The following is a 19,971-nucleotide window of genomic DNA, read 5'->3' as shown; positions in this document are numbered from 1 at the left end:
CATTTTCAAAAGATTTTTATACATTTGAGAACTTGAAATGGGACATTCTGCATAATGAGTACTTTTAGTACATTTTGATGCCAATACTTTTGTACTTTTACTCAAGTACATTTTGAATTCTGGACTTTTACTTGTAACGTAAAAGTCACTTGTAACATACTTGTAAGTAGTTCTATATTGCAGTATAGGCTATTGATACTTTTACACAAGTAAAAAGTGAGTGTACTTCTTCGACTGTAACCCACGCACATTCCTCCTGTAAAGACTATTTGGTCAACATGTTGTACACTCTGGGAGTTACATAGGTCCGGTCCATAGATAGCTCTAATGTTATATGGACCAGAGCTACACACAGATATGAACGCTGAGAATTTCACCCGTGTTTGTCTGCGAAACCCCGCCCCCTCCACAGCAGTGGTTCTCAAAGTAAGTGGGGTTTAATATATAATATGAAAAAAAAAAAGTATCCCCCCCCTGGGATCCTGGGTGGTAGTTAAAAAAAAAAAAGGAATATTGTTGGAACTTTTTAACAACACAAATCCTATATTGGGGGGTCCCCCTGGGCCCTGGTGCAAGATTTTCAGATGGCGTCAACGGCATTTAATTTTTTTTTATAATTTGGTGGTCCTTGACATGAAAAAAAGGTTTGAGAACCACAGCAACGCACAACACAATGCAACATACAGAAAATAAATAGATGCATGTTAAAGTTAATTTCCATATACAAATATATTTTCTTATGAAGCTTATTGTACAAGCAAGCATTTCCTTTTACCTAGAGCGGGACATTTACAGTAAAGAAGCCGTTATAAAACTGGTGATATATACAGTATTACAATTGATAAGTGGTGGACAATGTATTCAACCCCAGTAATTGAGTTAACGTATAGCCTATAGATCAGTGGTTCTCAACATGTGGCTCCCCAGATGACAGTGAAGTGACAATTTAAGGACTTTCAAGACCTTTTTTAATAGAAAAAGAAAAAATATGAGAGAAAAGAAAAAGACCGTCCATCCCTGCATCAAATGTAATCAACTATAGGCTATACTATACAAATAAAATAAAGAGGAAACATTATGAAAATAGCCCATCTACGAGCTCACAACGCCTCTCGATAGATCTGCTATTGTCATACTTTCCCTTAATATTTATCTGTGAAACTATGTAATCTGCCTCAACTCCTACACTCCTTATCAGGTTCCCCAGTTCAAATATGGGGGGTGGGTCACGTCCGGAAAAAGGTTGAGAACCACTGTAAATGTTATAGATACTCCGCAAATAAAGGCATTCAAATAGAATAGATCTATAGTTTCAGTGGTTTATACATGTATTTGTGTAAGTTTTGGGTCCCAGCCCGGAGGATCCTTTCCTATAGAAATGTCTTAAAAGTCTTAAAAGCTTAAAAAACCAAAACTCACGTACAGTAAGTTAACAGTATACTAATTGCGTGCAGTACTCGAGTGAATGCACTTCATTGCTGTCCACCACTGCAATTGAGTGCCTTTGATATGTGCACTGCACTGAAAAAAACAACAACAAAAAACTCCAGACATACACGTTAGCTCAACACAACAGAATGTTTCCGTCGAATAGTGGGAAGCACTGAAAATGCACTAACAATAAATTGGATGTCCAGCCACACTTCCGTTTAGCCTTTGCAGTCGTGTCCCACACTGGGGGAAAACCAACTTAGCCGAAGCCCAAGCTTGCTTCTTAACGTGTGTGTGTGTGTGTGTGTGTGTGTGTGTGTGTGTGTGTGTGTGTGCGTGCGTGCGTGCGTGCGTGCGTGCGTGCGTGCGTGCGTGCGTGCGTGCGTGCGTGCGTGTGTGTGTGTGTGTGTGTGTGTGTGTGTGTGTGGAAATGAGAAAACAAATTCAACAAATTGGCGAGGCAGTGTTTACAGACTTTGAACATTGTGGAAGATTGGGCGACACAATGCAACCAATGCAATCATTTGAGGACAATACTAATACTACTATCAGTGACTCTCAACATGCGGGCCACGGCCTACAGGTGGGCCCTGAGAATATTGCATGTGGGGCCCAAAAAGAAGAATGTATTAAAGGCAGGATCAGTGATCTTCTTTGTGGTTAAAATAAGTGTTACATATATTATTGTAGTACTCAATGACAGTGTGTTTGTTCAGTAACTTCAGTCTTCATGTCTCTCCTACAGACAGACAGACAGACAGACAGACAGACAGACAGACAGACAGACAGACAGACAGACAGACAGACAGACAGACAGACAGACAGACAGACAGACAGACAGAAATCGGAAGTGGTGATGAGTTGACACAAATAACTGTAACACTATAAAAATGAAGCCGGTAAATTGGTACTTTCTCCTGATTGGCTGAAATTGTGTCACCTACCTGGAAATGTATACGTTCTGTGTATTATAGAGCTGGGGAGACGCCTGTTACTGAACAAACACTTGATTACGTTTGAGCACATAGAGCTTTAACCTTTAAACAATTTTTTGTTTTGTTTTAACCCACAAATATCACTAACCCAACCTATAATGCCGTAACATTTATATATAAAAAAATAAAAAAATACAAAATAAGTCAGGGTATTTCTTTCTTCACAACCTTGACAAATGTTTCAGCTTTCATTGTGATACCAAAACTTAAGCTAGGAACTATATGAACTTTAAGTACACTATTGTCAGTTCCATTAATCCTAGCCGGAACACAATGGATTTAATTGGTAATTAAAAAACAAACAAAAACAACATTCTCATTCAAATGCATGTGGCTCACCCCACCCATCTGACCACTATAGGGCCACGAACAATTTCAAGTGGGCGCTGATCCATATAGACATATATAAGGCTAGATGGCTCAAGGCGAAGTCTCTGACGTAGTTCACCCGGCGGCCATCTTGCTGAACAGTACAGTATGTTCTATATGGCAGCTCGAACAAAAATACTCATAACTCCCTCAAATCTTGACGAATTTACTAACGCGTTTATTACAAACGTTGTCAACGCAGGACGCTTATCGCCTTCATTTTATTTTTTATAAAAAGTGTCATATAAAAGCATATGCGTACAAAGCATATGCATATAAGCGTATGAAGCATATGCATATATGCGGACGTCTCTGGCGTTTATAACAAACCAAACCGTTTGAAAACCGGTTGAAAATTGAGCAAGTTATGGTTATTTAAAAGTACATGCCCCATAGACACAATGTTATGTAGTACATGCCCCATAGACACAATGTTATGTAGTACATGCCCCATAGACACAATGTTATGTAGTACATGCCCCATAGACACAATGTTATGTAGTACATGCCCCATAGACACAATGTTATGTAGTACATGCCCCATAGACACAATGTTATGTAGTACATGCCCCATAGACACAATGTTATGCTGCCCCTCAGTAAGATGGCCGCCACATAGCAACGTGGCTCTCCATTGGCCAGAGCGCGGGTGAGCCATCTCTTTTTCTATTATATCTATGCCCTGATCCAGAAATGGTTGGAACCCACTGTAAATAAACGGTACTGTATCTAGGCCTACTATATTCCTTTGGAATGCAGTGTGTGAGTACATTATTCAACAATTGTTTAACAGGTTGTTAAGTATCCGTATTGGCACAAAAGGTAAGGAATATTATGCAGTTAGCTGTCGACACAAATGCATCTCATATATTAAAATAGTGAATCAATCGCAATACAGTTTGCAATAATCCTTATTAGCAATCATAATGATCAAAAGAAACAATTCACTCGTAGGAAACATATATATTTTTGTACCATATATGATATAAAACTATTCTTAGATGCTTTTGACATCAGCTTCATTGTAAACCAGTTGTCTGTAGGACAGGGCCCTTTGGAACAGACCGTGAATTATAGGATATACATAATGTTCTATTTACACAAACAATGTACAAGTCGTTAGAAAAAAACAAGGCTAGCTTCAACAGGGCATATCCTACGGTAAATGCACAATAATGTGTGTGCACTATGCAGTGGTGAAAAGTAACAAAGTGCATGTAAGTAGTACTCGTAGGGCTTGTAGGCTATACTGAGAGTACAATTCTGAGGTGCTTTTACTTAGCTTGAGTATTCACAATTTAAATAATGTAGTTTAATTGCAAATTAAAAATAGGTTCAGCAAGTCTATAAACCTGCCAAATGATTGTGATGGGAGTAAAAAAAGTGCAGTATTTGCCTTTGAGATGTAGTGCAGAGCGGAAGTATATAAAGTATCAAAAGTAGGAATAGTCAAGCAAAATATAAAAGTAGCTCAAAATGTTACTTAAGAACACCACTTCAAATGAACGTATACTTAGTTACTTTCCAGCACTTGCACAATGAAATATAAATGAAGCATAATAGGCCTGACAATCATGGAGTGGCTTTTTTTTTTATGTCGTGGTTTTTACACCCGTCTGTCGTCGCTGTCGGGTGAAAACCTTGTATGTCGGGAACTTTTTTAAAACGTTTTACATGTGTTCAAATAGCAACCTGGTTCCAGCCCTCCACCCCCTTCCTGTTCTGAAAGTCAAATGTAGGCTTTGAAAGAATCACACGCCAACATCCGTGTGTTCTGTTAATTCAAATTCAAAAGGTCCATTTTAAACTATTTCAGTGTTCAATTGACACTCACTGTGCAACAGCCAGCAGCGCTGAACTGCTCAGTACTGTAGAGTATATGTTGAGTGATGAGAACTATTTTTCACAGAACGAGTGGTACACTGTGAAATCCAGAGTGTTAACTTGAAGGTGGTGTATGTCATTTTTATTAATCTTTTTGTTAAATTAAGTGCTAAATAGCTCTATATCCTGATAGTAATCATTGCTATATAGAGTAAACAGACAATACATTTTCAGGTCGGGATACCTACCTACTGTAAATTACTCTCTCCTTATTGGAGGGAATTGGTGTCCCATATGAAAATGTGTTTCCTGTTTACTAAAGAAAGAGCTTGAAAGACAGGTAGACCTTTTTAATGTACAATGACTCGATAGCAAAGATAACTATCAGAACATTTAAACTTTCTATCAACAAACAAACAAACAAACAAACAAAAACGCAAGGGTCCTTTTGTACACTCTCAGAGTTACAAATTGATAAATGAATGCTGAGGATGGTACTGTGTGCATATTAGTAAATGACAAGTAGCTTACCCTTATGCATAAAGATTCTTACAATGTGTACTAAATTACATTACAATTATGATGCAGTGATCTAAAAAACAATTAAGTAATGCTATCTACTCTCTAGTCTACACCACAAGTGTGTCTTTTGGGTGGATATGATATATCTTCTATATAGCAGCCAAGGCAATAATTAGGCAGTAATTTCTGTATAGTGAGTAACACAGTGATAGTACAGACACAAACACAAACGTACACAGCGGAATGAAAACCATGCAAGTGGGCTGTAGTTCGGCGACAAAAAGGCGACTTCCGGGCTGCGAGACGAACAACGTTGTATGAAATCCAACAATCTGAGGACCTGAGACTTCAGTATTATGTTCTTGATTTAAGGACACGTAGCTTTTTGCTTTGTTTCCGTTTGTTTGTTTGTTTGTTGAAGTAAAATACAAAATGTCAAAGTTCGATTCGTCCGATTTTGTCGTCCCCCGCACAGAAAAAAAGGACATCTCCAACGAGCCTCAGGTCCTCAAAAGATCCTCCTCCGATAGATAATAAGCAGCGATGGTGATGATGATGACGGTAATGATGATGATGACGATGATCCATCTCTGTATTTCTGTGAGGAAGATGTTTTTAATCTGTTCCTTTCTATGAACACAAGCAGGTGGTTCACTGGTCTCTCCTCCAGGGCAGAAGAGTAGCATCCGTGTGTGTGTGTGTGTGTGTGTGTGTGTGTGTGTGTGTGTGTGTGTGTGTGTGTGTGTGTGTGTGTGTGCTTGCGTGCGTGCGTGCGTGCGTGCGTGCGCTCACACACGTGTGACTACCTGGCTGTGAGTAACCAAACTCTTTGCATAACTGTAGTTCCCTTTTCCAGAAGGTTGGCATAAACATTTCCGCTTCCGGGGGGGGGATTCAATTTCTCCATATAGCTTCACTCGATTGGCTCGGCAGCAGATGTGAAGCAGGAAAGCAACACTACCGTATATATCTTTTTATATTATATGTGTTGCCGGTTCGAATCCGCTGCCGAAATGAAAATGTCGAAATGTATGCCGACCTTCTGGGGGACAAAAGGGAGCCGCAGTTATATACGCTCAGAGCCAAATTGCAGAGTGCGTTTCTCCTGCTTTCTCCTGCTGTTCAGATCCGAGGCGTGTCTGAGTAGGAGACGTTCCTCCCCTTTGGGGCCGCCGCCGCCGACGGGGACATTATCTGCAGGCGCAGGAGTCCACGGTCATGTTGGGGTAGACCTTGAGCACCACGTTCTTGTCTTCGTCCAGGAACAGGATGCTGAGCGACGACATCTTCTCGGGCACGCAGCAGGGCTCGGGGATGCCCGGCACCACCCCCACCGCTCGCACGATGCTCTGGATGGTGGCGTGGTTGGAGGGCTTCAGAGCCTGCACAGGGAGAGAGAGAAAGAGAGGACACAGACTGCTGAGAGTGGGAACCGCTTAACCCATTCTGACCTGAGATCAGATTCATACGAGGTTTTCCACTGGACACACACTGGTCTGATTATAACCCATTCTGACCTGAGATCAGATTGTAAAAATGTCAGTCGTTCTTCGATTTTTCAATAGCTAAAGCATAACATGATGCTAACACCGAAATGGGTTCCCGGTCAGAATGGGTTAAAATCTCCAAACTTGTGCTACCTCAAGATTAGGGCTACGACAATCAATGATGATTCAAAGCAATTATTCTATCGATGACGTTTTCCATTGTTGGAATAATCGATGAACTACATTTTCTAATATCTAGAGAGAGAGAGAGAAAGAGAGAGAAAGAGATATTTTTAATATATCAATGAATTGATTAATCACGTAAGCCCTATTTTATACTTACATGTAAGAATTGTGAAAATACTAGATCTACTGTATAAGCTCTGAGCTTGTAGATCTGATATTTTGCCATTTCTGAATGCTTCTGACTTTTTATTTTATTTTATTTGTTCAACTATAATTAGTAATTACATGCCCAAAATAGGTATTGATTATTAAATAAATATATATATATTTTATTATTGATTAACTGTTGCACCTGAGATTCAGACCCGGGTGCAAAAACATTCCCTGCTAAGCTAGTAGAGAATGCCTTAATGCTCAAGGGAGAAACAGATTTTTTTTCCCAATCGATTGTTTTCTGTGAACTACAGTGTGGTGTTTCAAAGTGGTGTTCATTCAATGTTCAGATGAATTGAACATGCCAATGGAAACAAGCCATAGTGCTTTGACCTGGGTTATACATCCTCTTAGAAGACCTTGCATTTAACTGTACTTTCATGTGCTGTTTTCTGCAAACCGTTAATAAAGTATTCAATCAATCAATCAATCACTCAATCACAGTTCTAGTTCAGATGGGTTGCCCACATCCAGTTCGTTGCTGGTGTTCAAAAGAACAAAAGTCCACACATCAGCATCCTAAAGTAAGTCTTCACTTTAAAAGAACAAAAGTCCACACATCAGCATCCTAAAGTAAGTGTTCACTTTAAAAGAACAAAAGTCCACACATCAGCATCCTAAAGTAAGTGTTCACTTTAAAAGAACAAAAGTCCACACATCAGCATCCTAAAGTAAGTGTTCACTTTAAAAGAACAAAAGTCCACACATCAGCATCCTAAAGTAAGTGTTCACTTTAAAAGAACAAAAGTCCACACATCAGCATCCTAAAGTAAGTGTTCACTTTAAAAGAACAAAAGTCCACACATCAGCATCCTAAAGTAAGTGTTCACTTTAAAAGAACAAAAGTCCACACATCAGCATCCTAAAGTAAGTGTTCACTTTAAAAGAACAAAAGTCCACACATCAGCATCCTAAAGTAAGTGTTCACTTTAAAAGAACAAAAGTCCACACATCAGCATCCTAAAGTAAGTGTTCACTTTAAAAGTCAGACCCGTCTGAAGTGGGTGGTGCTGTACTGTAATCGTGCTGTAGTACAAGCCCTCCTCCCTGGTGTGTGTGTGTGTGTGTGTGTGTGTGTGTGTGTGTGTGTGTGTGTGTGTGTGTGTGTGTGTCTGTGTGTGTGTGTGTGTGTGTGTGTGTGTGTGTGTGTGTGTGTGTGTGTGTGTGTGTGTCTGTGTGTGTGTGTGTGGTAGGCTGCACAATAGTGACACATGGTGGTGAACAAACGCTATAACGCTATTTCCGTGCTCTGCCGGACAGACCCGGAGACACACATTGGGACACACATTGCTGGGCAATGGAGTGGCTGCACCACTCAAAAAGAGTATGATGATGAAGGCCAATAGTAGACGAAACGTTACATGCTCAAACCTGCACTGTTTTTCTGGGTTTTAAAGTAAACAAAATGCAAAGCTATGCTGCTGTGTGGACATGAACTACAGCAGTTGTGTTTTCCCATACACCTATACTGTATTTAGGAGCAGACATACGTGCTTTGACCACTTGAACCCTTTATACTTGACCTGGGGTACAGAGCCCTGAGCCCTGAGCGTTGTGAGCATGTCGATGTGCTATTTTCTACAAAAGCTGTCCCTACAACAATACATATCTGCATTTACTATACTGTACTTACTAATGTATCCCTACTGACATGTTTGCACTTGCGAGAGATGCGAAAATACTTTTGACTGTACTGTACTGTACATTGACAATAAATTGAATCTCATCTCATATGCTGGGGTTTAAAGGGACACTTCACCCTTTTTGCAAAAAAATATATGTTAATGACGTTTAGAAGCTTTAGAACACTTTCCTGGGGGTCTTTATGTGTGTAATATGTGGTTTTAGATATTTTAGATTGTAGCAGTGAGCCTGTTGTCTCTGATGTCATGGACACTGGGCTCACACTTCCTTCCTGGACTACATGTTGTCTCAGTAAGACAGCTCTCCCCCCTATCCACAAGGAGGAGCAGTGCACTAAATAATTATGGGAATTGTAGTCCAGGAAGGTAGTGAGACCAGTGTCCATGACATCAGAGACACTGGGCTCGCTGCTACAATCTAAAATATCTAAAACCACATATTACACACATAAATACCCCCAGGAAAGTGATCTAAAGCTTCTAAACGTCATTAACATATATTTTTTTGCAAAAAGGGTGAAGTGTCCCTTTAAGTGGTTTAACTACACTAATACGGATGAGGAGAACAACTTGCAGACGTGTACTACCCTTTTCCTATGTCACTCAAAGGTTCAACTTGAAAAGCTAACGGTCTCAGATTTGCTGACACGACAGAGCAGCTGTGTCATGGTACTGTACCTCCCTTCCACGTTCCACTGAGGTTCCACAGAGGCTCCACAGAGGCACTTATCTAGGCTCTTATCTCTACATAAGACCGAGGTGATATTAGCCCATGTAGCGCTATAAGAGTGCAACTCTGGGCAGACAAGTGTATGTGCGTATGCTGCTATGCCTATGAGTCTGTACAGTACATACAGTACAACAATTTGGTAATGTTCCTGAGCAAGAGCACTCAGATTGGGAGACAACCAGTGGAAAAGGGGTCTCAGTGCAACTTGTGCAAGCAAACATGAATAGAATAGAGCACACATGGCATCCAATGTTATAAAAGGCCAGGTGCTGGGTAGAGACAAATATTAAAAGGAAATCAAGCGTCTGCACTCTGCACACTCTCTCTGTCTCACAGAAGGATTACCCAGACATTGTACCATCTTTATAATGAAATAATTCATTAGTTATAAGACCAATTATAAGGCAAGGTTGAAAATGGGAGAATTGCTCCTTTTAAGCAAAATGATTGGAGTACAGTCTGCACACACGTCATTCTGGAAAGAACTTGAGCCCCTTCCCTACTTCCTTCACAGGTGTTACTGATGATACCAATGAAGGCTCTGTTCCATTCTGGTCAAACAGAGTCAGGTTGCACGTTGGATCACTGGAAACACATTGCTACACCAGTGGGCCTCAAAGTGTCCTTGAGTATGGGTTCCAAATGGCCCTGTACGGAACACTAAATGGAACAGAGCCTTAACCCAATCTGAGCCAAAACGAGATAATCTTGTGAATAGCTATTTAATCCTCCTGTGCCTCCTGAGATTACGAGATTTGATTAATAAGCATTTTCTTTACTCACATGGTAAAACAGCCTAAGCTGTCATTGGTCGAACATTTTCCTACGGAAAATGAGTAACCAATCAGGAAGTAGACAGGCAAATTCAATGCATTATTCTTCATTTTTGAAGGCCGACTGCGGCCCCTAGAGGTGTCACAGGTAGTAGTTTTTTGGGGGGGAGCGCTAAAACCCATTGCTGGCTGTTAACATGGCATTAACATTTTGACATATTATTGCTACTACTAGTACTGGCCAATCACAGTGCGTCTTTTCCAGGATTGGCATAAGAAAACAAATGTATACACATTGCCTCTGATTAGCGTACCGAATGTCCCCTCTCGAGCTTGCCTCCTCTGGAGATACAGACGCCCCAGAGCCGATACCTTTTCATGTCTATGGTGCATATCGGTCGGATCTTTGCGTGTGTGGGCGCGTGCTACTGCCCCTGCGGCCTCTTTCATCCATAGGTGGTATTCAAATGACTGACAGGACCGCTTGCCACAAGTCACAATAACAGACCTGCTAATGACGGCTATTTAAGCAACTTCTGAAGGGAGCCTGACAGAAGTGAGATCACAAAGGCAGGAGGGGATTTTGCTGCGAGGGATTCTCGCCCTTTTCTATTTCAAAGAACCCCAGTTTGATAGTGTGTCCACTTTTCAGGATTCCAATTCCAGATCTAGATCTGCTACTTTTTTTAAATAATTTTGTGTGACACTGATCATGTAGGCCATACATTTTTTCGAAAAAAATATAGAGATAAGAGGTTTCTGCCCGAAATCAGCGATATATGCATCAGACCACGGACCACCATTTGTTACCGACTGGACGTAGGTATTTCAAAAATGAAAAGTTAAAGAGGCACTTTTTAAGTGCTGCAAACCACTTCCTTAAGTGACTATGTGTGTGGGTTCCTGCCTGGCTGGCTGCCTGGGTATATATGTGTGAGCACGAAAACAGCATGGCTGTTTTTCACCACCTGTGCAACCTAACACACACAAACACACACACACACACACGCACATATTAACTGTATACAGTATATGGTGATTTCAGGTGTGCCAGTACAGTACAGTGACAGTACAGTACAGTAGAGAGGGTAACTCTGTCATTTCTCAACCGTTTCGGACGCGGGGCGGCTCACCGGAATCGGGCCAGCACCCTGGGTGCGTTCCTGTGTCTGGAACTCCCCACTCCCCCCCAGGGACCCCCACACGGAGTTGCACCACTTACTTCACACGGGTGTGATATTTTTTTAAATGAATACAATACAATTCATTAAATCATTTTGTCCTTTCTGAGTGGTGCTTAACCGCTCCAATAACTGGCCGTGTGTGGATGTCTGTATAGGCACTGTTGGGCAGCCAACTGCAGCCAGCCAGCGGTGGCTCAGTTCGCATGGTTGCAGTGGTTGTATTCTGTCTCCCCCATGCTCTTCCCTGGATCGTGTCAAAGGTCATGTCTCACCTAGACACAGATGGAGTTTGACACGAAATTTGACTTGATGGTCAAGATTCCATTTATCTGCCTGGGCCATGGCTCAGTGGTCCAGGCACCTTGTCTGGCAGTGTGCCGCGGGTTTGACTCCCGATTCCGACGGCCTTTACTGCATGTCTCCCCCCCCCCCCCCCCCATCTCTCTCCCAATTTCCTGTCAGCCCACTGTCTGTCCCTCCATAAAAATATAAAATAAAGGCAAAAGCCACAAAAGAACATTAAAAAAAAAGAAAATATTAAATTGATCCCCTGAGCAAGCAGGCAGGCGCTATTAGCTCAATGGTAGTGCAGCTTAAAAGTAATATTGTTATAACAGACTCTACTGTATACCGAATACTCTATGGGAATTCAATGCCGCAGACTTTGTGTGTTTGTGTACCACAGAATGTGATGATTTGATTGGCTGAGCAGGGAATGTGATGATGTACGATGATGTACTGTATGATGATAAGAGCGCCCCCACCAGGGGACCCCTGTTACTGAAAAAACGTACACAACCTTGAATGTGCAGAGATGCATCGGCCACAGACAGCCAGTTTCATGTCACACTGCTAGGCCAGCCTGTCACAATCATTACAGAATCGTCAAATCGCAATTATTTGAGATAATCGCAATTATTTTGTCATAATCGTTTCCATGTTGAAAAATGTTCATAGATTAAATGTGTAATCGTGACAGCCCTGTACAATCCGTAGACTTATTAGTAAATATCGTTTCTGACACACATTCAGACAGACAATCAGACATTTGGTTAATTATAGTATGATGATGATGATGACTCTAAGCCGTGAAGACTAATTTCTACATGATCTTGAATTCTTGATTACAGAGATTCTGCTGAGAAACTGTTTGGACCACAAGATGGTGCTACAGATAAGCAAAAGCAGTGTGACGTTCACGCCAGGTCTGCAGATTGCTGTTGGTTCTTATATTGGCTATTTTCACTATTTTAAAATGTTTTTCAAAATAGCAAAATAGAGGCCAGTACCCAAAGAAAATTATGAAACCCAAACTAGTGAAAATAGCAGATTTACAAACTCACAATGCTGAATTTGTTTATTTGTTGCCATTATTTGTGGCCATTTATGGAATTTCTTTGAATTGTATTTCTTGTATTTCTTCATGAAATGAATGAACACATTGTTTTTCTTAATTCATGAAAATTTGTTTTGGGAATGGTTTTTGTTTTTTAAGGTTTTGAAATAATAATACTTAAAAAAACAAAATATAGACAACCAAAAATAAAGGACCCGTAATTTCTTTAACACATCTCCCAAAAGGAAATGCATGTATCCCAGGATACCTTATGGTAAAGGCCAACCCAATGCTGAACTGCAATTTCTTAAAAACAAAACAAAAAGAACAAAAGTTGCTATTTTAAACCGACTATCCTATTCTGGGATGAAACTATGGCAAAGAATAGCAGATCTACAAGCTCCCAATGTGGCACGTTCCGACACAATGTGAGTTTGTAGATACATTATTTTCAATTAGAAGATTTGTTGTAGAAGGGAGAAAAGGAGGGGGGGGGGTCTAGTTTAGACACCTGGGAGACTCGAAGTAAGTGACTTTAAGTCAAAGAAGTAGAATGAAAGATTTTGGAATTATACTCAGTTACTTTCCGCCCTGGAACGTGGCAAAGAGAATGAAAGACTTGCCTTGGGCATGGGGAACTGGCAGGATCCCGAACAGTAGTAGGCGTCAAAGGACTTGGGTGAAATAATCCACTCGCTCCAGCCGATATCCGCAAAGTCCACCTTGAGATACCTCCGTGCGCAGTTCCGCGGCTCGTTCCACTGCTTCTTCCTCGCCTTCTTGATGGTCTGCTCGTCGAACTGCAGCAGGGGCATCTTGTGCCGCTGGTTCTTGCGAGGCTTCTTCCGCGGCCGCCGGGGGGCCTGTTTGTTATTGTTCTCGTAGGGCTCATAGGGACCGGTCTCGTCCCAGCCAGTCGTCTGGTACGGGTACTCCGGCCCGGGCAGCTCGTTGTTCTGCAGCGGGAGCAGAGCGTTGGCGGAGCGCTCGCGTCTGGGCCGCGGCGGGAGGGCTGCCGTGTCGTTCGGCGCCCGCAGCCCGAGCTTGTGGAAGCCGAAAGGCGCGAAGGCGTCGGAGCCCTCCGCTCCCGCCGGGGGCGCCACCGAGCGGCGCCTCTGGAGAGTCGTCACGACGCTCTCGGCTTCCGAGATGGCAGAGTCGTTGGCGTAGACCAGGATGTACGGCGAGCGGTCGGAGAGGAGCCTCTTCCAGGGCCGGGGACTGTCGGGCGCCACGTCGATGCCGATGAGCAGCTCGTCGTGGCGCTTGGCCTGGTTGACCACGCGGGTTATGTCCTTCCACTGCCAGGAAATGAAGTCTCTGTACAGGGTGGACACGTTGACCAGGCAGTGGCCCAGCGTCCGCGTCTTGTTATCCACAGAGGCAAAGCTCCAGACGACCATCTGGACGTGTCCCGTGTGTCCCCTGGGGCCGTGGTGGTGATGGCCGCAGCGTTTTGAAAAGCCACCGCATCCAGCCGTGGCGTTCCGAAGGTCCCCGATGTAGTAGTGCAGCGTGGCCGACAGCACGGCCTCTGACTTGGTGAGGGAGGTGAGGTTGAACACCTGCAGTTGCTTCTTGTTGATGGTACCTGCGGGTGCATAGTGGAGTAGAATTAGACCAGATGATTAACCACTGAAAGATACGTAACTTTCATGGTCCTACCCGCCATTTGATCCTGGGTTCAACATATTGACCACTGTGCTAATTGAGCGTACCTGCATGCTCATATGACGTCATAGACTGGAGGGACTCCATATTTGAGCATGCCTGACATGCATGATACGACAAACCGACAGACAGACAGACAGACAGACAGACAGACAGACAGACAGACAGACAGACAGACAGACAGACAGACAGACAGACAGACAGACAGACTGACTCATGTGTGCACGTGACACACGGACGGGTGTGACAGGTGTTGCACAGTAAATATCGACAGATGTAGGAAGAAGAAAAACAAAAAGAAAAGCTAAGCCAAGTGTTATTTTGCACCAATATTATAGGCAAGTCAAACGGCGAAGGTAGCATCACCACCATGATGTGACTAAATAATAACTACATTAGATAATTTTGTACAGTGTGTGTGTGTGTGTGTGTGTGTGTGTGTGTGTGTGTGTGTGTGTGTGTGTGTGTGTGTGTGTGTGTGTGTGTGTGTGTGTGTGTCATTTCCTGAAAAGTAACGGTTTTGGACGTACAAGTCAGTCAGTCCATAGGGGGAGTTCTGTTTAAGAAACCTTTTTAGTTTCTAGCAACATTTTGGGGAAAACTATGGTAGATTATGAAATATTAAATCGTGAGAACATGCAACATGAATGAGAATAGCATTTTCATGAAATGTGCTGGGTTTTGTAGCCTATAGATTGATTAAGACAGCAGGCCGATGTTTCGAGAGGCATCACACTTCAATAACAATCATGAATACGACGGCAATAACTGGACGGTTTTGAGGAAAATAACAGTGTCAAAAAAGCCTGGAATGAATTACAAATAGTTATCAGTCGACAGGGGGCAGTATAGATCCACGGTTTGATAAACTGACCAGAAACGTGGAAAGTGACGCTCCTATACCTCCAACTCCAAGACATATACGACTAAGAGAAACCATGCAACAGCAACTTGAGGACTCCAACTTGCAAACATGATAAAACATGAATATTAACCAACATGGTTCCCCTTTAAAAACACACAATGATCTGTGTCACATTCAGAGATGGATTAGAGCTGCTCTACCAGCAGCACTATTACTGAAGACAATGGTTAACCACCATCACTTCAACCATCTCTAGGCCTACTTTAGTAAACTAATAATCAGTAAGAGCGGACCAATTAAGTACTGACCAGTCCGGCTCTGTCGGCTAGTCTATAGGTCCGCTCTTCTCTTCCCTCTGCACCAAACATCTCCACATGAGCTCCCATTTCATGAGTTGTGAGTTTGGTTGTATTGGCTATATAAATCTTTATTTAGGGAGCCCCCTTGCAATATCCTCACCTCAGTCATGGCTATTTTCGGCTATATTTTCGAATGTTCAACCGTCCACCCATGTAGGGTTCAAGGACTAAAACAATGACGTAAAGCGGTAGGCTATCTGTGTGTGTGCGTGTGTGCGTGTGTGTGCGTGTGTGTTTGTGTGTGTGTGTGTGTGTGTGTGAGTGTGTGTGTGTGTGTGTGTGTGTGTGTGTGTGCGTCTGCGTGCGTGTGTGTGTGCACGTGTGTGTGTGTGTGTGTGTGTGTGTGTGTGTGTGTGTGTGTGTGTGTGTGTGTGTGCGTGGCTGCGTGCGTGTCACGGTCTGATTAAAAACGGATGCTTCTATAAGGGCAACAGTTGAGTTGACTATAGGCTCTGAGGACACGGTGGACACTATGTATCAACAGGTGCATTTGTGTGTTTTGTTTGCTCCGCACGGCACGCAATATCGACGGCGTCTCGTGCCAAGTTGGCAGATCAGCGTAACTGTATCAGTTATTTTTTTCGGCCATAATATTATTATGCAACACCCTTGGTCCCTTGCGCAATAGCCATAAATTAACGTCGATCTGTACACTAGTAGTAAACCGGCTCTATGAGGCTCTGTAGGTCAGGACCCAAATCAAATCTCAGTTAAATCGCAAAACATATCCAAATCCAATCTACAACAAGCTCACATAACAATGGGCATTTTGGACAGTTTTGGACCGTTTTGGACAACCAACCATGCAGGTTTCCACCCGAGATAGGCAGAATAGGCTTATAGTAAAAGGTCTGTCAAAAAGAGGAAGAAAAAACAAATAAAATAAAAAGGAACCCTACCAAAGAATTGACCAAAATGTACTTATGACCGTGTGCGTATAAACACGGTCGAGTCTCTCTCTTTTATTTTTGTACTACATTTTTTGTGGACACGTTATAATACACGTACCCCAGTGCGCTTTGAAACTCCGCACGGTGTTGCCGTCCTTGAAGGGGAAGCCTGCCCGGTTGTACTTGTCGTAGAGCATCTGCATGTGCTCCGTCATTGTATCCTGCGAGAGGAGACCACCGGAGTCCCGCTCCTCTTTGTGGTCCACCACCACCGCCGTGCGGCCAAACGAGTCCACCTTCCGCCTCTCCTTGAGCATCGCGCAGGAGCCGAGGCGCAGATAGGTGCATCCGCAGAGCAGCGCCACCAGAAAGCGTGAAAAGAGAGCCATTATTATCGGTCGCTCAATCAATCAATCAATCAATCAATCAATCAATAAGCCCGCCGATTGATTCACGCGTGTGGAAGAAGTCGCAGGTCAAATATGAATAATATTGTAGCTGGTTTTTTTGGGGGGGGGGTTCGTTTGTTTTAATAGTCTTCTTCTAGTGCGAACCCACACAACATGGTCAGCTTATAAGGAGCGCGATTCCCATCAAAAAGTGAGACCATCACTTAAAAAGTGGTGCAACAAAAATGTAACAAAATAAAATAACAAAACATTAAAGCGAATAGTAAGTTGTAGTCCAAGTTGTCAAAAGATGGCTGGTGTGGATATATTCCTATATGTAGAAGCCTGAGTGGTTTGTTTAGGAATCCAGTTTGAATCAGTGGATGAGAAACGTAGATGCAGTCAGTGCAGCAGCAGCAGCCCTTTGGTTGTGTTGTCCGGAGTGAGTTTTTCCAGGGCTGATCTCTGAGTCTCACACGATCCACTGGCCGCTCTTCTCTTCTCTTCTCTTCCCCCCTTCTCAGCTTTCATTGAAGGTAAAGCATGTTGTGCTGGTGATATAGGACTACTAGTGGGACCAGCTGGATGGTCCTCTCCGCGCATAGGAAAACACCCGAAGGCAGAGAGGGAGGGAGGGAGGGAGGGTGGGAGGGGATGGGGCTCAGAGAGAGAGAGAGAGAGAGAGAGAGAGAGAGAGAGAGAGAGAGAGAGAAGGGCTGAGAGATACAGAGAGAGGGAGACAGGCTGACAGAGAGAGAGAGAGAGAGAGAGAGAGAGAGAGAGAGAGAGAGAGAGAGAGAGAGAGAGAGACAGAGAGAGAGAAGGGCAGGGAGATACAGAGAGAGGGAGACAGGCTGACAGAGAGAGAGAGAGAGAGAGAGAGAGGCTGACAGAGAGAGAGAGAGAGAGAGAGAGAGAGAGAGAGAGACAGGCTGACAGAGAGAGAGAGAGATAGAGAGAGAGAGAGAGAGAGAGAGAGAAGGGCAGGGAGATACAGAGAGAGGGAGACAGGCTGACAGAGAGAGAGAGAGAGAGAGAGAGAGAGAGAGAGAGAGAGAGAGAGAGAGAGACAGGCTGACAGAGAGAGAGAGAGAGAGAGAGAGAGAGAGAAGGGCAGGGAGATACAGAGAGAGGGAGACAGGCTGATAGAGAGAGAGAGGGAGAGAGATATAGTTCTATTTAAGAAACCTTAACGAAGTGCACATTAAAGTGAAATTCTTTAGGTTATCTGCACCTTTTACTCTTTCTTTCAAACACAGAAAGCTGATGATTCAGCCATTTCGGCGGGTATTAAAACGGCAGTTTTCTGACAGACAAACAAACAAACAAACAAACAAACAAACAAACATTCAATAGCTGGGGAAACAGCCTCTGTTTTCTCGCGCCATGCACATCCGCAACAACACACACCGGCTATGTGCGTCACTTCCGCGTGCAGTCCAAACGTGTATAGCGTGAGTTCCACTTCAGCACTGGCCCACTGGCGAGCAGCACGTGGTCGCTTGCCAAAAATAAATAAATTGCAGATCTACAAGCTCACAACGCGCCCGAGCGGTGGCACGACGTGAGCTTGTAGATCTGCAATCCCCCCCCCCCCCCCCCCCCATCGGCGCGCGACCAAGTAGGATAAATCAGCCTTATCTCAGCAAAGCTGTGCGCGTCTGCAGGCCGGGCTGCTAGCTGGCTGGCTGAATGCAGCGAGGCTTATTGGCGGCATTAGAGGCTCTCTCCCCTATTTAGTTTAGTTCAATAGAGCTAAGCACATACATCCTGGTCCATCACAGTCTGATCCGGATGCTGAAGCCGCTCCCCCCCCCCCCCCCCCCCCCCCACACACACACACACACACACACACACACACACCCACAGACCGGGGGCTCTTTTTTCAGGGGGCACTCTGGAGGAAATGATTAGAGTCCATTTCCCCCCTTGGACATCTGATGGCAATAATATGAGCATGGGCATGACCTTCATAATACCGGTCAGTCATCAACAACACACTGAACACATTTCATGGATTGGTCTGGCCGGGAAATGGAGCGCTATAGTGGTCGCAAAGCCCCCCTCCGAATTAAAAACTAAATATAAATAATACCTTGTATGAAATAAAAGGTCAGAATTGTTTTGGGTTTATGATGAACGATGTGGCCGAGCCCGAGACATGATGTTCAGGCCTTCAAGGGAACGCTGTGTTGTCATCCAGGTGGCCTAAAGTATATTACTAAACCACTTACAGCAAGGCCTCAGGGCTCTATACCGGTGTCTTTAACTGTCTTCTGTTATTGTGTGGGAAAGCTTTTGTTGAAACGACGCGGCTGTGAGCTTGTCGATCTGCTATCTTCGGCTAGAGCTTCCCCCATGAGTATACGGACGCTGGGTTTCAAGTGGTGAATTCGTATCAATTGTTTTGGGGCGAGAGGTATATGTCCTACAGATGAATCCATGGAGTGGTGCCCTGTAGGCAGTCAATAGGTATCAAGCTACGCTTAATGGTACACCTCAGCCATGGCTGCGCCCTGCAGCGCTCTGTGGATTCAATTACAATTTACAATGTATAGGCATTTAGCAGACACTCTTAATCCAGAGCGACTTACAGTAAGCAAGAGCAACACACAAATATAGAAATGTTCATCGAGGATCATATAATAAGCAAGCTAAAGACCTAACATCCATCTAACAGTAGAATGTCTGTACAATACAACTATGAGTAATACACTATAGAGTGCTATGTGAGTGCTATTTATATGCTTTCTAAATTACATGCATTTTAGCCTCTGCATATACGTCTGTAAGGTCGTCAAGGCTATAGTGCAAGTGCTATTATACATAACCGTCTATACATAATCGATTCACGGACAAGAGAAGCGCAGTTCTTTGCCTCGCGTATAAGACTGACTGATATCATGCCGTGCTCTGAAAATGCACGCGGCCCACCCATCTGACCACCTGACACGAACAAGGTTAGATGGGTGGGCCCGGGTCCAGAAAGGGTTGAGGAAACGCTGGCCTAAAGTCCCCATGGTTTCCACCCAGTATTATTAACGCATGTGTTGAATTTAGAGGAGGTCTCTCATCGGCTGGCTATACGTGGGACTGAAACTCCC

General features: G+C 43.5%; 1 protein-coding gene across 1 annotated transcript; it reads right to left on the bottom strand.

The window, feature by feature from the left end:
* Window positions 1-585: 585 nt before the first annotated feature.
* On the bottom strand, window positions 586-17,438 carry bmp3 (bone morphogenetic protein 3). The gene is made up of 3 exons (XM_080766684.1): window positions 16,597-17,438; window positions 13,317-14,284; window positions 586-6,523 (listed from the first exon to the last, which is right to left on the bottom strand). The coding sequence occupies exons 1-3, from the start codon at window positions 16,865-16,867 to the stop codon at window positions 6,332-6,334; spliced, it is 1,431 nt and encodes a 476-aa protein (XP_080622810.1). The 5' UTR covers window positions 16,868-17,438; the 3' UTR covers window positions 586-6,331.
* Window positions 17,439-19,971: the final 2,533 nt, after the last annotated feature.

Source organism: Protomyctophum bolini, assembly GCF_963924005.1.
Source record: "Protomyctophum bolini genome assembly, chromosome: 6".
Classification (NCBI taxonomy): domain Eukaryota; kingdom Metazoa; phylum Chordata; class Actinopteri; order Myctophiformes; family Myctophidae; genus Protomyctophum; species Protomyctophum bolini.
Note: the sequence above shows the minus strand (reverse complement) of the source record. Positions and strands in the feature narration are given on the sequence as shown.

Coding starts and splice junctions, on each gene's coding strand:
- bmp3 (XM_080766684.1), bottom strand. CDS start 16,867: ATGGCTCTCTTTTCACGCTTTCTGGTGGCGCTGCTCTGCGGATGCACC. Junction 14,285..16,596: donor GAGTTTCAAAGCGCACTGGG/GTACGTGTATTA, acceptor ATGCACCCGCAG/GTACCATCAACAAGAAGCAA. Junction 6,524..13,316: donor GCCAGTTCCCCATGCCCAAG/GCAAGTCTTTCA, acceptor CTCCCTGTGCAG/GCTCTGAAGCCCTCCAACCA.